The 15,452-nt window shown below is 59.9% G+C and overlaps 3 protein-coding genes across 3 annotated transcripts; 1 reads left to right on the forward strand and 2 right to left on the reverse strand.

The window, feature by feature from the left end:
• Window positions 1-363: 363 nt before the first annotated feature.
• Window positions 364-2,969, reverse strand: VTJ83DRAFT_383 (uncharacterized protein; the record flags this gene model as incomplete). Its single annotated transcript, XM_071010251.1, has 2 exons — window positions 364-2,852; window positions 2,930-2,969. The coding sequence occupies 2 exons, from the start codon at window positions 2,967-2,969 to the stop codon at window positions 364-366; spliced, it is 2,529 nt and encodes an 842-aa protein (XP_070869736.1).
• Window positions 2,970-3,801: 832 nt separating this feature from the next.
• On the forward strand, window positions 3,802-6,822 carry VTJ83DRAFT_384 (uncharacterized protein; the record flags this gene model as incomplete). The annotated part of the gene is made up of 1 exon (XM_071010262.1): window positions 3,802-6,822. The coding sequence occupies one exon, from the start codon at window positions 3,802-3,804 to the stop codon at window positions 6,820-6,822; it is 3,021 nt and encodes a 1,006-aa protein (XP_070869737.1).
• Window positions 6,823-11,853: 5,031 nt separating this feature from the next.
• On the reverse strand, window positions 11,854-13,561 carry VTJ83DRAFT_385 (uncharacterized protein; the record flags this gene model as incomplete). The annotated part of the gene is made up of 2 exons (XM_071010273.1): window positions 11,854-13,365; window positions 13,559-13,561. The coding sequence occupies 2 exons, from the start codon at window positions 13,559-13,561 to the stop codon at window positions 11,854-11,856; spliced, it is 1,515 nt and encodes a 504-aa protein (XP_070869738.1).
• Window positions 13,562-15,452: the final 1,891 nt, after the last annotated feature.

Here is a 15,452-nt window from a genome sequence, read left to right on the forward strand (position 1 = left end):
CAGCGCAATGTGAAATGTGTTGAAGGTGAGGGAGGAGGTGGTGAGGTTCAGCGGATGAGATTGGCATGAAGACTGAAGACGCCGACTACTCTCAACCCTAACCCTGTACGACACGGAACTTCCAAGACGGTTGTTCTATAATAATATCCAGCTGCGTACCCTACCTCGGTAGACTCTACCCAGTTCCAGTTCTATATACAACCATGGAATCCTCTAGGATCGAGAGATTTGACAGACCAGTTCGTTACCGCAAGGAAAATGGCATAGGCTAGTATTCTCACAATGCACACAAACGACCCCCACTGCCCTCATCACCACCACCACCATCACCACCATCACCTCCTCCTCCTCCTCCCCGTCATGTCACCCCTCCCCACCTCCCCTCCCAAACCTCGCCCCCAACCCACCAATATCCCTCCGCAAGAACTTCCCAATGTTCTTCAAATTCTCATTAATCGTCGCCTTGTCCCCACCAGCCTCCCCGGCGGCGGTCGCGGCGGCCCCGACCACCCCTCCCAGCCCTTCCATTCTCTCCACCCCGTCCCTCGCCGCGTTCAGCAGCTTCTCCCCCAAGCTGGCGGCGTCAAACCGCCCCTGCAGCCCCGCGCCGGCCGCGGCCGAGGAGGCACCTCCCAGCCCCCCGCTCGGCGACGCCGACACCAGCGACGTGCCGCCGGCCATGAGCGGGGTCAGCAGCGGCGAGCTCGCCACCAGCTGCAGCGACGAGGCGGCGGCGCCCTCGCGGTGGATGGCGAACAGCTCGAGCAGGTGGGGCTGGTCCTGCTTCCTGACGCCCTTCAGGTCCAGGATCTTGCGGAAGTTGGTGTCCGACCGGTCGGCGATGTGGATGAGATAGGCCTGGACGAGCCCTTCGGGAGGCGAAGGGCGGACCTGGAGGGTTTTGAGCAGGGGGTCGACGCGCGCCATGGCGAGGTGGACACGTTTGACGAAGCCGGCGGGCGGGGGGCCGGAGGAGGAGGAGGAAGAGGAGGAGGGGTTGTGGTAGGACATGAGGTTCTCGAGAGCCTTGGTCAGGACGTACTTGTCGAGCAGCATCTGCTCCGCCCCGACCTCGCCGACCGGGCGGCACTGGACGACGTTGTGCAGGAAGGCGGAGGACAGGTGCTCGACCACGTTGTCGCAAAAGGCGCGGGCGTACTGAGGCTTGACGACCAGCGGGAGGATCTCTTGGGCCTTGCCGTTGACGTGGCGGAGGAGCTCGCCGACGTAGGAGCTCTGGTCGCTGACGCTCTCCATGCGGCCCCAGTTGGTGTTGCGCATCTCGCGCCAGGCGCCGTCGCAGCTCAGCTCGACCTTGGCGACCAGGGCCATGACGGCGGCGGAGGCGACGCCCATGAAGGCGTCGGCTTGGGAGGAGAGGTCGACCTTGGCGGCCATGTCCGGGTCGATGCGCTTCTTGATGCTTTCCTCCAGCTGGTTGGTGTTGGTGTGCCAGAAGTCGGCCGTGTTGAGGACGAGGATGATCTGCTCCAGGGGAGGGCCCTGGGCGGCGCCGCCGCGTTGCAGGAAGTGGACGAGCACCAGCTGGGCGTACTCGTCGAGGTACTTGGCAAAGGTGCGGGTGAGCTCGAGGAGGCGATCGCCCGTGGAGAGCTTGGCGCATTGCGAGAGGGTGAGCTTGTAAAAGTGGAAGAGCTCGATGGCCGAAGGGATGACGGCCTGCGGCGAGAATTCCTCGTCGGAGGGCAGCAGGGGCTGCGTCCTGTACCTGGGGATCATGCCCGCCAGGGCGCGGTCTTGGGACTCGACCCACAGGCTCAGGTAGGGCTCGAAGGCGACCGAGATGGAGCCGTTGAAGTTTTGGATGCGGTCGTCGGCGGAGGAGAGCGTGTCTATGCTGGCGCGGGGCTCGGTGGCGAACCGGCGCTCCAGGGACTGCTCAAAGTCCATGGTCTCCTGCAGGCAGCTCAGCAGCAGGTTGACGTCGAGCTTGGCGCCGTCGACGCGGCGCATGCTCTTCTCGAGGATGCCCTTGAAGTCGTCGCGGGTGCCGTCGCAAAAGGCGGTGGCGAGGGCCTCGGCGACGCGCCAGTGGGGGGGAAAGATGGCAGCATGGTCCTCCTCGTGGGCCTTGAGGGTGCGGCGGAACCAGGCGTAGCGGCGGCCGATGTTGTCGAGGCTGGCGGCCTCGTCGTTGCCGCGAAAGACCTGGCGGTACTCTCGCAGCTCCGTGTTGACGTACCAGGTGATGAGGCGGGTCCGGGCGTGATCCCCTAGGGCGTCCATGACAAGGCAGGCCTCGACGAGGACGGGACGGCGGGCGGCCACGTCGCCCTTGGCAAAGGCCAGCTCAAAGTCCTCGCAGACCTGTTCGAGCAGCTCGCGCTGCAGCTCGCTCACGTTGCGGCTGAGGACGGCGATCTGGTCGATGCTGCGGTAGCTGTGAAAGTGGCGCATGAGCTGCAGGACGGCCTGCAAGAGGCCGGCGCACTCGCGGTACTGGCGGGAGCGGGCGAGGCCGCGCAGCTGCTCGTAGGCGGTGGTGAGCATCTGCAGGCGCTTGAGGGCCGTCATGCTGTGGGTCAGGTTGCGCTTGGTGGCGTCGAGGCGCTTGATGTCGGCGGTCATGGTCGTGATGTCGCGCTCGGTCTGCAGGGCGCGGGCGCGCACGCTCTCGATGCGGCGGAAGAGATCGGCCAGCTCGGCTTGGGCGGACTGCATGCGTTCGAGCGAGGAGTCGGGGCCGTAGGCCTGGGCGGCCTCCTGGGCGGATATGGAACGGGAGAGGCCATGCTTGTGGCTCTGGATGGTGGAGGAGACGCGGGAGACGGAGGAGACGGTGGACGGGTGGGAGAAGAGAAGGTTGAGGTGGGCGACGGGGTCGTAGTCGACTGAAGGAGGGACAGGCAGGCACGGTTAGAGGAACGAAGACGAAGAATCCCATCAGCCTTGGTGAGAGGCCACGTACCCGAGTCGAGCGACATGGGGTCTGCCGATGCGACGTTCATGGTGTCTTGCCGGCGTCCATGCAGAAGCTCCAGGGAGGAAACGTGTCGAAAGGGGTGTGTCGGTTGGTGTTGGGTTTACCGTGAGCTGGCTGTCACATTGGGGTTGGCGCCGTTGTTGAGGATGGGGGTGGTGATGTCGGACAGATGGTCCATCCCTGGACCCTGTGGAGCTTGGGGGGATGCGTCTCACTCAGCCTACGTGGCTGTCCCGAGCCTTTCCACCATGCAGATACAGAGCCCAAGTGCGGTACTTGAGATGGGACTTTACTCCATCGATGTTGCTCTTCAGGACGAATTTCCGTGTTGGATGGTGTGTTTTGGTGGTGGTGGATGACTTTGGAGATGGATGAGCTTCAGGTGGACTGGACGACGTAAGGTCTACATACGAATCCGGGCCCCACATTGACTTTCCCCACGGGCTTGGCGCAGAGCTCCCCGTCAGCGTCGGCAGCGCTTTCAGCGCATGAGCACATGGTTCGCCGATCGGCCAGCCCCTGCAGCTCCGATAAGATAGCGAGACAGGGCAGGGGGGAGGAGGGGACGGCGCCGTAAGTGGGTTCCCGCCTGAAGCTCAATTCATCAGCATCAGCGCACTTCGACCTGAACTTGCACGCTTCAACTTCGGTCCGGGTTCCCCAACCATCCACGCCAACGCCAACGGCCAACGCCAACCTGCGACATCGATGGAAGCGGTTGCATCGAAATCACCCTGGCTTTCTGGACCCTTTACCTCCGACATCTTCTCCAGGCCCAGTTGGATTCCGGATTTCCACTGCTGGAACTCTTGGGGGAACTTCCGTTTGACGTAATCCACGATGCCATACGCGTCGTCATGGACTCTTCTGTCGCGGCCTCGACGCTGACGCGCCCGCGAATACTCGTCGCCGCCGCCTCTCTTGCGGCGACGGTGACGCTGGGCTACTACTGCTACCGCGCCTACAACGACAGCCCCGAGGACCCCAGCTTCGCTCTCCCCGCCGAGCCCGCCCGCCGTCTGCATCGCAGCAACGCCATCCGCCACCGCCGTCATTCGCTTCCCGAAGTCGTGCAAAACAATGGCGACCGCGGCCATTCCCGCGAGCCCTCCGAGGCTTCGTACACGTCCGTCGAGTCCCACGATGAGAACTTGCACCTTCACGACGATAACCCCGACGACCACCATGACCACCACCACCACGACCCGCACGACGCCGAGTCGGCCTCAGGAGACGCTGTAGCGGAGCGCCATGTCCGCGATGACAACTGGTACGACCATGAAGACCATGACGACCACCACTTCGGCTCCGGCCCTGCCCAGCGTGCCGGTCAAAACATCGTCAGCTTGCTCTTCCGAGTCTCCGAGGACAACGCCCGCCGCAATGCATTCGTCCATCGGGGCTGCCTCTGCAACGGCTGCGGCGTCACCCCGATCCGCGGGATCCGCTACCGCTGCGCCAACTGCACGGATTTCGACCTCTGCGAGACGTGCGAGGCCCAGGGCATGCACACAAAGACCCACATCTTCTACAAGATCCGCGTGCCCATCCCTCGTCTCGGCTCCCGGCCCCTTCAGCCCGTGTGGTACCCAGGAGACCCGGAGAACTGCCTTCGCCTGCTGCCCAAGCACCTCATGCCCAAGCTGACCCGCGAGACGGGCTTCGAGCGTCCCGAGCTCGAGGCCCTCTGGGAGCAGTGGACCTTCATGGCCTGCACCGAGTGGCGCGAGGATCCCGACGAGCTCGGCATCGCCATGGATCGCAAGACCTTTGAGCGGTACCTTGTGCCCTCGGGCGGCTATCATCACATGGCTCCGAATCTCCTGCACGACCGCATGTTCGCCTTCTACGACGACAACCGCGACGGCCTCATCGGCTTCGCCGAGTTCCTGCGTGGCACGGCGTATCGGAAGCGCAAGGACCGCCTGCGCAAGATCTTCCGGGGCTACGACATCGATGACGACGGCTTCATCAGCCGCCGCGACTGCCTTCGCCTCTTCCGCGCCTACTACGCCGTCTTCAAGCACATGCACCGTGGCATCCTCGAGGGCCTCGAAGAGCAAGCCATGAACGCCGTCGAGGTGGACCAGGTCATCACCGGCCGCCAGCCCCTCAGCAGCCTGTTCGGCCGCGAGGGCGGCTTCTCCGAGGCCGACACCGATCGTCTCCCTCAGGGCAAGGCGGTACTCAGCTCGGGCGATGCACGCATCATCGACGGCCGCAACCGTGCTGTCAATGAGAACTCACCGGACACCGCCGACCGCCAGGCCATCCTCATGGGCCTCTTTAACCGTCAATCCCGCGCTGCCGAGAGCCGCTTCGTGCCCATCTCCCGCCAGCAGCAGAACGAGGACGGCGAGCGGTCCGGCATCGAGTACTTGAACAGCCTGCTGAATCCTCCCAACAGCATCCGCGAGCTGCCCACCCTCCTTCTCGGCGAGACCCGCGACGGCAACGACTTCTTGCTCGTCTTCAACAATCGCGATAGCACGGTCCAGGACATGCAGGAGCTGGATGGCGACCCCGCCGACGATGCCTTGCGAAGCGCCGAGAACCCGCAGGCCAACGGAGAAGGCCCGAGCTCCGGGGCGGCGGGAGGCTCTGTCGTCCACGGAGCCCGCGACGAGAACCCGTCTCTGGAGAGCGAAGGTCTCAGGCCGAGCGACCGCAGCCCGCGACGATCTCCGTCGTACGTCGTCTCATCAGGCCGTCGCGCCCGGGTGAACGCCCGGAGAAAGCTGTTTGACCGTTGGCAGCGGAGGCAGTTCTATCTGGATGAGGAGGAAGGGATGTTGCCTCCAGAGGACTGGAGCGACGACGATGACGTCCTCACCCGCCTTGAGGACGCAGAGTCCAAGGAAGAGCAGCCTCCGCCGTCCGCCCGCTCCCGCTCGTCCTCCAAGGTGCGGTTTGCCCAAGACACGGACGACTACGACATCCGCTCCAACCCCTCCACCTCATCCCGCAGCGTCCCTGAGCGGTGGGGCGGCATGGAGATTCGCGACGCCGAGCGCGATGCCGGCAAGGAAATCTTCTACCAGGTCGCTCAGCAGGCCTTCAACGAAATCCTTGACACCCTCTTCAAGGAGAAGGAGGACCTCGCCATCCGAGCTGCCCAGACAAAGGAGCTGCGCGACAAGTACCGCCACCTGTTCCAGTCCATCGACCCCAACGAGCAGGAGCCGCCGGCAAAGGCTCGCGCGACACCCACGGACGGCACATCGGCCCAAGACAAGACCCTGGAGGAGCTGCTGACGGAGACTGGCTATTCGATCGACCCGGAGGCCGAAAAAGGAACGGGCGCCGGCGAGACCAACGAGGCAAGCGCGGAAAGCGAAGATGCTCTGCCTGCGCCGATCCCTGACGAGCCGGCTGCTCCTCAGAGCGCGGAACCCGATGTCTACCGCGACCCGACCATGCCGCAGTTCCGCCCCAACTCTGACCAAGACATGTCGGCGTCGAACGGGCAACAACGAGCGCCGTCCGACACCTCATCTGCCGAGACCCAACAAAGCGAATCTGCCGCCTCGCCATCCTCGGGTCTTTCGTCCCGGTCATCCAACGACAACGCTCCCTCCACAGAAGGTCCCGACGCCAACGACGACAAGACCAACGCCTCCTCGCTTGACGTGAAACTCAACAAGAAGAAGAAGAGACGGCCGGGGAAGCACCAGTACTCCGCGACCAACCCCATCCCGCACTCCACCCTCGTCACATGGAAACGGCTCGACCTTGCAGAGCAAGAGGCACGTGCCCGCGGCGGTTGGGGACGGCTGGACTACGCGGAATTTGAGCGCATCTACAAGGCGGCGGAGGCGAGGGGGAATAGGCTGGATTACCTGGGGACGTGGATCGACTTTTGCATCCCGTCGACGTAGGAGGGGCGGTGGGAGGATGGAGTACTTTATTGGGGCCGAGAGGATTGAGCGAGGGGGGAGGAATGTGGGAGTTGGGAAGAGGTGAGGGAAGGGGAAGGAGGGGGCTGTTTTGGCGCTTTCTTGTGTTGCCTGTGAGCTCAGAGGAGTAAATGGGTGATGGAAGGGATTGCGAAGGTCGACATGGGTTGGGCAGCATCGGGTGCTGAAAGAGAGGGTGAAAATAACAATGCATTATGCTGTCCCGTTGCGATGTTGAAGATACCAAGTCCAAATCTATCCATTTGCTGTCCACAATCAATCCACGAGATCTCACAGACGCCCGAGAGAGAGGCTCTCATTGGGCCTCGGTCCATCCATAGGAAAGCGGTCTACCTTATTAGCTATACGGCGCTCAACCTCCGCCTTCTAATTACAGCCCAAGAGCGACGTCGCCGTGGTCAAGCACATCCGAGCTTCTTCACTATCATTAGCACATGTCTCCCGCAAGAAGGTCTCCTTGTGTGTATTGGGGTGGGGAAAGGGGGGGGGGGGGGGGGTACCGAGGAACTGTAGGGTCCGAACCTGATTTCCGTCTCCATCATGCTTTGTACCTGCCATGTATGTTGGTGAGTTTGGAGTTCTGCCGTTCTCAGTACAACAATGGGGAGACGTAGTCATGGTTGTGGTGAATGGATGTCAAGAAAGGGGGTGTAAACAAACGGAGCACGGACCGGACCACCCAAGCGACACCGGGCAACGGGCAACGAGCTGCTCGGGCGTACGACAGAGATGTCCCTAATGCTCCCGAGAAGGGTGCGGCAGTTGGATTTGGCGTTTTCTGTTCTGATGGTGACCGCATGAAACCCTCCTTGTCACGAAAGAGATGTCATTGTTGCAGTCGATATCGGCACGCCTCGTTTCCCCCTTGCCTTTTTGCCGTCTAACTAATTAATTCCAGACTCGCCAATCCGGCATCTCTCTGCGGGGAGGGTTGAAACCAGGAGAGAAAGGAGGGGACTGCGCATGCTATGATCGGTCAAGGTGGAGAGTGCCCCGGTCTGGGAGAGAAAAACGTCTTGTCGTCAATGATGACTGCCGTGGCGGCTCACCTGATAGGACCTTGGCTATCCAGGAGAACCAACGACGGTTAAATGCGCGTCTGTACAGGTGTTTGCCCGGAGAAGGTCCGTAGTTAATAGTGCCATTGCAGGCAGCATTGGTAGAGTGTGTGCTGATGGCAAAGCTGAGCGGCAGTGTGTGGGGTGGTAGGGGGCTAGGAGCTGGAAAAACGGAGGCGCGTTGGCCCATGGTACGTCCATCAATATCCTGGCGTCGTATCACGTTGACGGGGACCTCGCTCCCCCTTCTCTGTCACACATTGGTAAGCCTAGACGAGGCCGAAGACGGAGGAGAGACGCAGGGCCGCTTGCTTGTTGGTCATGCAGTCGGCAAAGGAAGACAAATGGGCGCAGCATATCCATGGTTCACAGGATTGGGGGGGCGGAAAAGGTGAATCAGACAGGAAAGAGATGCGGCTCGAGCCATGTGAACAGCCAGAAGGTCCCGAATCCTTCGAGCACGAATATAGCCCTCTTCTCGATCTATCACCTCTGGCACTTTGTGACACAACCACGGTCAAAAACAGGCCTCACGTGTTACACGGACACAGGGGGGCGGGGTCCAAAACCGTGACCTCAAGACGGCCCGGTGGTAGGACACCTTCTGGGGTCAACAGAGCTTCCAGAACAGCCACCTAACAGTTCACGAGGCCATCGTGCTGTAAGTACAGTACGGATAAACCCTTCACCCCAACTTACCTCACCAATGCCGGTCTGTCTTCGGGGGGGTGAATTCAATGCGGAAGCAAAGTAACACCGGCACACGCATGATACGATGCCCAACAGGCAGTATCCATGCTAAGATGAATCCGGGGACCTACTGTGGCCTGACAACATTGGCTCGTTAAAGAGGTTTCCTCGCACCGCCCAACCGCGGCAGCACTGCCACCCCGTGGCCAACATCCTGGCCGTCCATCGAGATGATAACACTTTCTCTGTGAAAAGTTCATCCCGGTAACTGCTTCTCTGATTGTCCTTGCCGGTGCGATCTCCAGGCCATCACGATGATTCCCTGCTCTGTGGTCCAGCGGATGCGCCACGGCCACCGGGTATTCGTCCCGAAGGTGCTGGAGATCGGCCCCAACACCTTGTTTTGATTACGCACAGTGACGCCTGTTGATTGATATCCCAGGGACCCGGCACTATATCGGGCTGATATCAAACAGTACTTTCATTTCCATGGCTCGGTATCTGTGAGAAAGAAAAGGCCACAACTGTGTCTCGTCATGGTGATGCCAGGTTAGCAAAGTGATGGCGCCATGCCTATCGTCCCGTTGGTTGGATGGATGCCTTTCCATCGATCCACCGCTTCTCATAGCCTCTTCTAGGTTCTCCAGAGGCCATCTTGCAAACTCCCAGATCGCACTCAATGGACGGACTACTTATAGGAGTATTCTGCAGAAGTAGCACATGGTCGCTCAGGCGGGCCATCACCACCGGCCCTCCCTCCGCGCGATACCACTTCTCTACTGAGCTTCGGGCGGTCCAACTCGAACCGAATCGAAATTCAGGTACCCTACTTTACCAGGATTGAATTCGTTGGGCCCCAGAGGTCTCGGTGACGGATCTCACCCGCAAGCAGTTGGCCCCGTTCCTCTCTCTGCCTGCTTGTCATGAAAAGCGGGGATCGAAAGCAGTTTGCCCGTCGGGACCGACCGGAGACCAAAATAGCTCTGTGAGGTCTGAGCCCCCCTACCTTTCCCTCTTCCTTGCCTTCGTCTTGGTCACCTCTTGCCTCTCTCGTTTCGTGATCGGTAGGTCGTGCAATGCCGGGTCTAACCGCCACGAAGAGCCGGTGGTGATCTTTGGTCTGCCATCCAAGAAAGGCGTGTAGGAATGGGTGATTCCCCGGCACTGCCCTGCTCGTGTTCCGGAACGCCGGGGGCCCAGAGCATCGATTCTGAATGCCCAGGTTGGTCAGCTTCCCTAGTCTGGAAACCCGGGACTTTTTGCCAACCAGCTGATGATGATACCGGGCTGGCGTAGGGCCGGGTATAACTCCCGGCCGGTTATTGATCAAGGGTCCCTCGTGTTGATGGATCATGAACACAACAGCGCCACAGTCAAGGCGCTAGCCCTTTCAGTTCTTCTGGCTCCGCAAACAGAAAACCACTATACCCCGGACGTGCCGTTTCCATGAATGTCACTTGTTCATGTAATGTCTTGATTGGTTGTTGTCTACGGAGGTTGAGGACACCAGCGTGTGCCCTAATCTCGAGCTTCGGCCTTGTTTTGCTTCCTTAGGACTACCAGAAATGCGCAACACACTCTGTGCGATGCACAGTTTCTGCAAAAAAAGAAGATGAAACCGCGCGACCAGGACTCCCCTTGTCACAGTGCGCACCGGAATGCCACCTCCGGGGCAACTCCATCTTCGAGTCCAGTCCGGCACTGGAAAACCGTCGTTCACGCCCCAGCTGTCATGAGTTCCTCACGATCCCGGCCAAAGCTCAGAAGGAATAATCATTCTGAGAATCACGGTTCACAGCGTGGCTTTGTTTCGCTGGATGCTGCCGATGGCCAGATGGGATGTGGCAGAGTGCTTCGGTGCTGATAATACCACTTTGGAAGCAACACGAACACCAAACGAGGTAAGCGAAATGTAGACAAGTCGGGCGTATTATAGCGACCATTCCATCCGTCGAACCCCCTACGCAGGTCGGGGAGCCTCCGTATGCTGAGTCCCGAGAAAGAAGCAAACAACCCCCCCAATCCACCATACACGCCCCCTCAACAAAGCCCCCGCTCCCTGAAAACGGCAGTCCGTTTATCTCCATAACGGCAACAACTTATGCGTAAGAGCACGGCTTCGTTTCTCCCAGCCAGACTTTTCTGTCCCTTCTCCCTGCCGTACCGTGTCAGAATCAAATCAAACCAGCAAAGGAAAACGAGCCAGTGACGATGCCCCCTCAGCCGCGCTCCTGCGCGTTGTCACAGCCTCTCGACTTCGAGCCAACAGCCCCTCGCGGTTTGCCGACCTACAGCGTCGGTTCCAAACCGCCGGGTCCGTTCAGTCCAGTCATCAGGCTTCGCCTTCGGCGACCTCGCAACAAAATCCCTCCAGAACGCTTCCTCATTGCATGCCGTTATCTCGTCGCAACCATGCACTGTGAGGAACCTGGTTAGGAGCAATTGCCGGGTTGTTGATGCTTATCGAGGATTTTCATTCCGTTCCAACCTCCCTCCTCCTCCTCCTCCTCCTCCCCCCCCCCCCCCCCCCCTCCCTGTCAGGGAAACGAATATGCTGGGACGCAAGGCCGAAAGACGCGGGTACTAAATTATTTAGTTGTCCGTGTCAAAGTTGTGAAAGTCATATTTGGACGGTGCAAAGGTACCTAACCGAAAGAACATCTGCCGTATCATGAGAATAACCATCAGATCCCCAAGGGTGACACCGAATGAATAGAGGTGTAATCATGCTAACAATGACCCTCGTAGCTCAAGTTGGGAAATGGGAAACTGCCCTGCCGGCGAGTTGAAAGCCACCATCCTTTGCTCTTGGCTACGTACGGCTTGCCTCATGACAAAAGCGCACACCGCCAGCCTTCATAAAACCAGCCTCGGTTGCGAAGGTCTCTGCGGAAAACGCACTATTGGTTTTCTTCCTTTTATATGTAGACACCTTAGGGCCACACGTTTAGTGAACAACTCACTGGCGACATCCAAGACAAAAGGACAGAAAAGATGGAATAGAGAACCTCAGAACCCCCAACCTCAGGTCGTTGATGGCGGGACATCACCATCAGGCTGGAGCCGGTACGATAGAGGCCCCATCCATATACCATGTGCCGTACAACCCCGGATTTTTATGACCGTAGAAACACCGTAAACCCTCCAGCAAAAGAACCACAAACCAGGCTGAACCGTCCCGCTTCCGCTCCAACCGCCCCGAGGCTTTCCGATAATTATTAATATTCCAATACCATCTTCTCCATCACCGCCTCACCGCCACCACCGAGGTCGAAAACGGACAGTTATGCCCGCACGCCCTGCACTGCGCCTCGTCCGCGCGGTGCTTCAGCTCGTAACACCCGCAGACCCAGATGGCGTCGTTGGGCTTGTCCTCGGGCGGCCGGTGCACCTCGACCAGGTCGCCCGGCTCGTAGATGCCCAGCCGCAGCCCGCAGTCGATGCAGAAGCGCCGGAGGCTGTACGTCTTCTTCTGCCGCACCTCGAGCCGCGTCTCGCCCTGCTCCGAGTCGCCGCTGCTGCTGCTGCCCGCGGGGCTGGGCATGCGGGCGTGGCGGGCCGCCTGGAGGCTGCTGCGGGTGAGGCTCGGGTCGTAGTGGGGGTTGGCCGGGGGCGAGGCGCTGGAGGATCGGGAGGTCGGAGGGGAGTAGGGCGACTGCCGGCGCGTGGCCGCCGCCGGGGGCAAGCGGCGTCTGGTCTTGGCTCCGTCGTCGCCGGCGTCGGCCCTGCGGGCCAGGTTGGTGTGCTTGTAGCGCTCAAAGTATTGGAGGCTCCGAGGCCGCAGGCAGTGGTAGCAGGCAAGCCAGGACAGCTCTTCTTCCTTGGCCTTTCGTTTTCTCGGGGCGTTGGGATCCGGGTTGCCGTAGACGCCCCACTTCTCCATCTCGAGCAAGCCGGCGAACCTCTCCTCTTTGGTGAAGTATCCTGCGGGGTGGTCTGGGTTGAAGTGCTGGTTGAACCAACGGCTTGCGAGGACGAGGGGCCAGCAAGACCGATACCCGAGCTTGGTCCGGATGTTCTGAATCACTTCGGGTGGCAACCGGCTCATCATTTGGTTGAACCTTTGATTTTTCATCCAGCCTTCCTCGGCGGTGCGAGGCCGGCTTTTGCCCCCCCGATCGGGTTGCTTAGAGGACGCCGGTTTGTGCAGCGACGAGACCGTGGCGGATTGGTACGTGGCGACGGTGGATGAAGAGAACGGTGATCTGTCGTATGTGCTGTGGGACAGCTCCAGAGGTTGCTGTGATAAAGAGGCTTGGTAATCTCCGCACGCCATTGGCCTAGGGACAGGCCTCAACGATGGGCATGGGACCAGGCTTTGAGACGGTGGCGGGAGGACGTGCGCTTGCGCTTGGAGCAGCTGCGACGGCAGCGACAGCGGTTGGGTCACGGACGCATAGGAGAGCTCGTGAACCAGCGCTTGGCAGTCGCCCTTCGAGTACATCATGCTCGAGGTCGACGCTGAGCCAAACGTGGCGGATGGTGGAGAGAGGGTGCGGGTGATGAGGACTTGCTGATCCGGACCGGTGCTGTACATGGCATGGTGGGTGGCCGGGTACGCTGGGTAGGTGGATGCATAGGGTGCCGAGGATGCTGGAGTCGAGTGAGACAGGCGCGCGTTGGACAGCTGTCTGGTAGATGCCGGGGGCGGAGGGTAGCAGTCCCCGGGATGGTACGGGTTGTGGTTGTAGGCCATGGTGAGGCTCCCTCTCGAGGAGCTCTGAAGGTCGGTTGCTCTTAAAATGCTGTGACGAAAGCCTGTGTACGAAAGGGTTTCAGTGATAAGATGTCCAAAAAAAAAAAAAAAGGTGGCGGGCTTGTGGTATTTATCTGGCGCATCTGAAGGGGCGAAGCTCGGGATGCATAGCCTCTTGGGCTGGCGGGGAATTGTGACTTCTTATACCGCGGGCCGTCCTCATCTGGACAGAGGAGAGACAAACTCTACGCACCATATGAAAAAGGAATGTTTTGTGTTGGTCGTCGGTTCCAGATTCTCGGGACCAAAACGCTGCGTGGTTGATATTGCGCAAGCGTTGGCTGCGCCCTCGAGATAACTAGCGCGGTGGACCTGACCGTCCAGCCAGCGTCTATCAGGTGCGGCGCTTCCGTGTCTCAGGCTATGCCAGGGAGGGCCCAGCCAGGAAAAGGTGGGATGGATGGGCTATGCGGAAATACAGCAGGTCCACAGAGCGAGAGCGGCCCGAGATGAACGGGAGCAATCAACTGGTCCCTATTAGAGATTCGGAGGCCGAAGATCTTGGGCAAGAGTTCCGTTAGACGTCAAGGTTGAAGGAGATCAACAAGTCCCGGGGAGAAGAGGGGGGGGGGAGGGGGGGTCGCCCAATTGTGTCATCTGACCGAGAGGATATGCGGGTAACTGGCCAGGTTCAGCATCCCGTCCTTCCACAAACCAGGGTGGTATTGAGATGCACGGCGGAGTGTGGCCTTGGAAAGGGGGGGTGTGTAGACGATGCTTGCAGATACAGATCGGAGCTAGCTGGGTACCTTCTCCCATCCGTCCGCGTGTGTTGGCCCAAACGGTATCCTGCTAAAACGGAGGTGCTGCGGCTGGCTAGGAAGCCTTAAGGACGCTGTTCATATGCCGTTGATTTCAATTCGGGCTGCAAATGGAGCACGGCCGGAGGTCGGACGCTGAAGAATGGATAGATTGGTGAATTCAGGAGCGAGAATGCCACGATGGAACCCCGGCCCCTTTTGTTCAGGCGGTCCAGCATCGCTCCCGGTCAGGTCGCCTGCCGTCTTTTTGCCCGCACAAGGCTTCAGGCTGTGCACTTCAACGATACAATCCCGTCCACCATCCAGTCTACATTGCCCTCTGTTCAGATCCAAGGTTGCCAAACTTCGGCTATTGAAATGAGATTGATGCCGAGGCCTCTCGGGCGACATTCTTCGGATCTTTCCTCCATCCAAATGACCACCCATCTCTTCATAACTCGGCTGGGAGCAAGCATCCGAGCCGTACATGGCCGAACCCTTGGACGACTACTCGACTCGGGCAGGGAGGGGTCAGGACGAACGACAAGGTCCCTGGGTGAGCGGAAGGATACCGGTCTTGGCCTTCATGCCTGCGACGTTTATGCCCGACCGCATCTTACCCCCCCTCCCCCTGCTTCCCCCCGCTGCATCCTTCACAAACCGGACCAGCCAGGCATGTCAGTCAGAGCCTTTGCCGTATCCATGGAGCCCTGCGACTCCTCATTGGAGCTGCTTGCTGCATTCCACAATCTTGGCAGTGCACGTGGTCCGGGCTGTCACCATCCCATTCCCGTCCTTAGGCATTCCTTGGGCACGACAGACCTCAGATACGTGCTCCAACCTACTCTCCATCTCTTCCACCCCTATCTCGGCGCTTGAAAACGCTGGAATTCACGCTCTAACGCTTGTCAAGAGCTCAAGCAATCCCACGGCAGGATGCCCTGGACACCCTGGCAAGAAAAATCGCGCTTCCGAGGGAGGACGCGATCAGGCAAATAAAACGTCTTGCGCATGGTGCACGCGGGCTGGCCTATCGACGTTGCGCACCGGCTCCACACGCTGCTCCTCCCAACGACCAACAGCCTCTTGGCGGAACCCGCAACCAATCACGCGTGGTACCAACGGGCTGGTACCGATGATGATTGGACAACTACTCGCTCCAGGCCAGGGTCCCTTGTCGGTCCCTCCAGTGAAACGACAATCAGCTCTGGACGACGGAAAAAGTCCCTGAGACATCCAGGAGCCAGGAAAATGACTGATTCCAGGTCGGATATCGAGCGAAGAGACGATGCTCAGCCCCGTTCCATTGTGTGCGCTACGTTTATCAAAACATCCATGAAGGCGGAT

Source organism: Remersonia thermophila, chromosome 1, assembly GCF_042764415.1.
Source record: "Remersonia thermophila strain ATCC 22073 chromosome 1, whole genome shotgun sequence".
Lineage (NCBI taxonomy): Eukaryota > Fungi > Ascomycota > Sordariomycetes > Sordariales > Chaetomiaceae > Remersonia > Remersonia thermophila.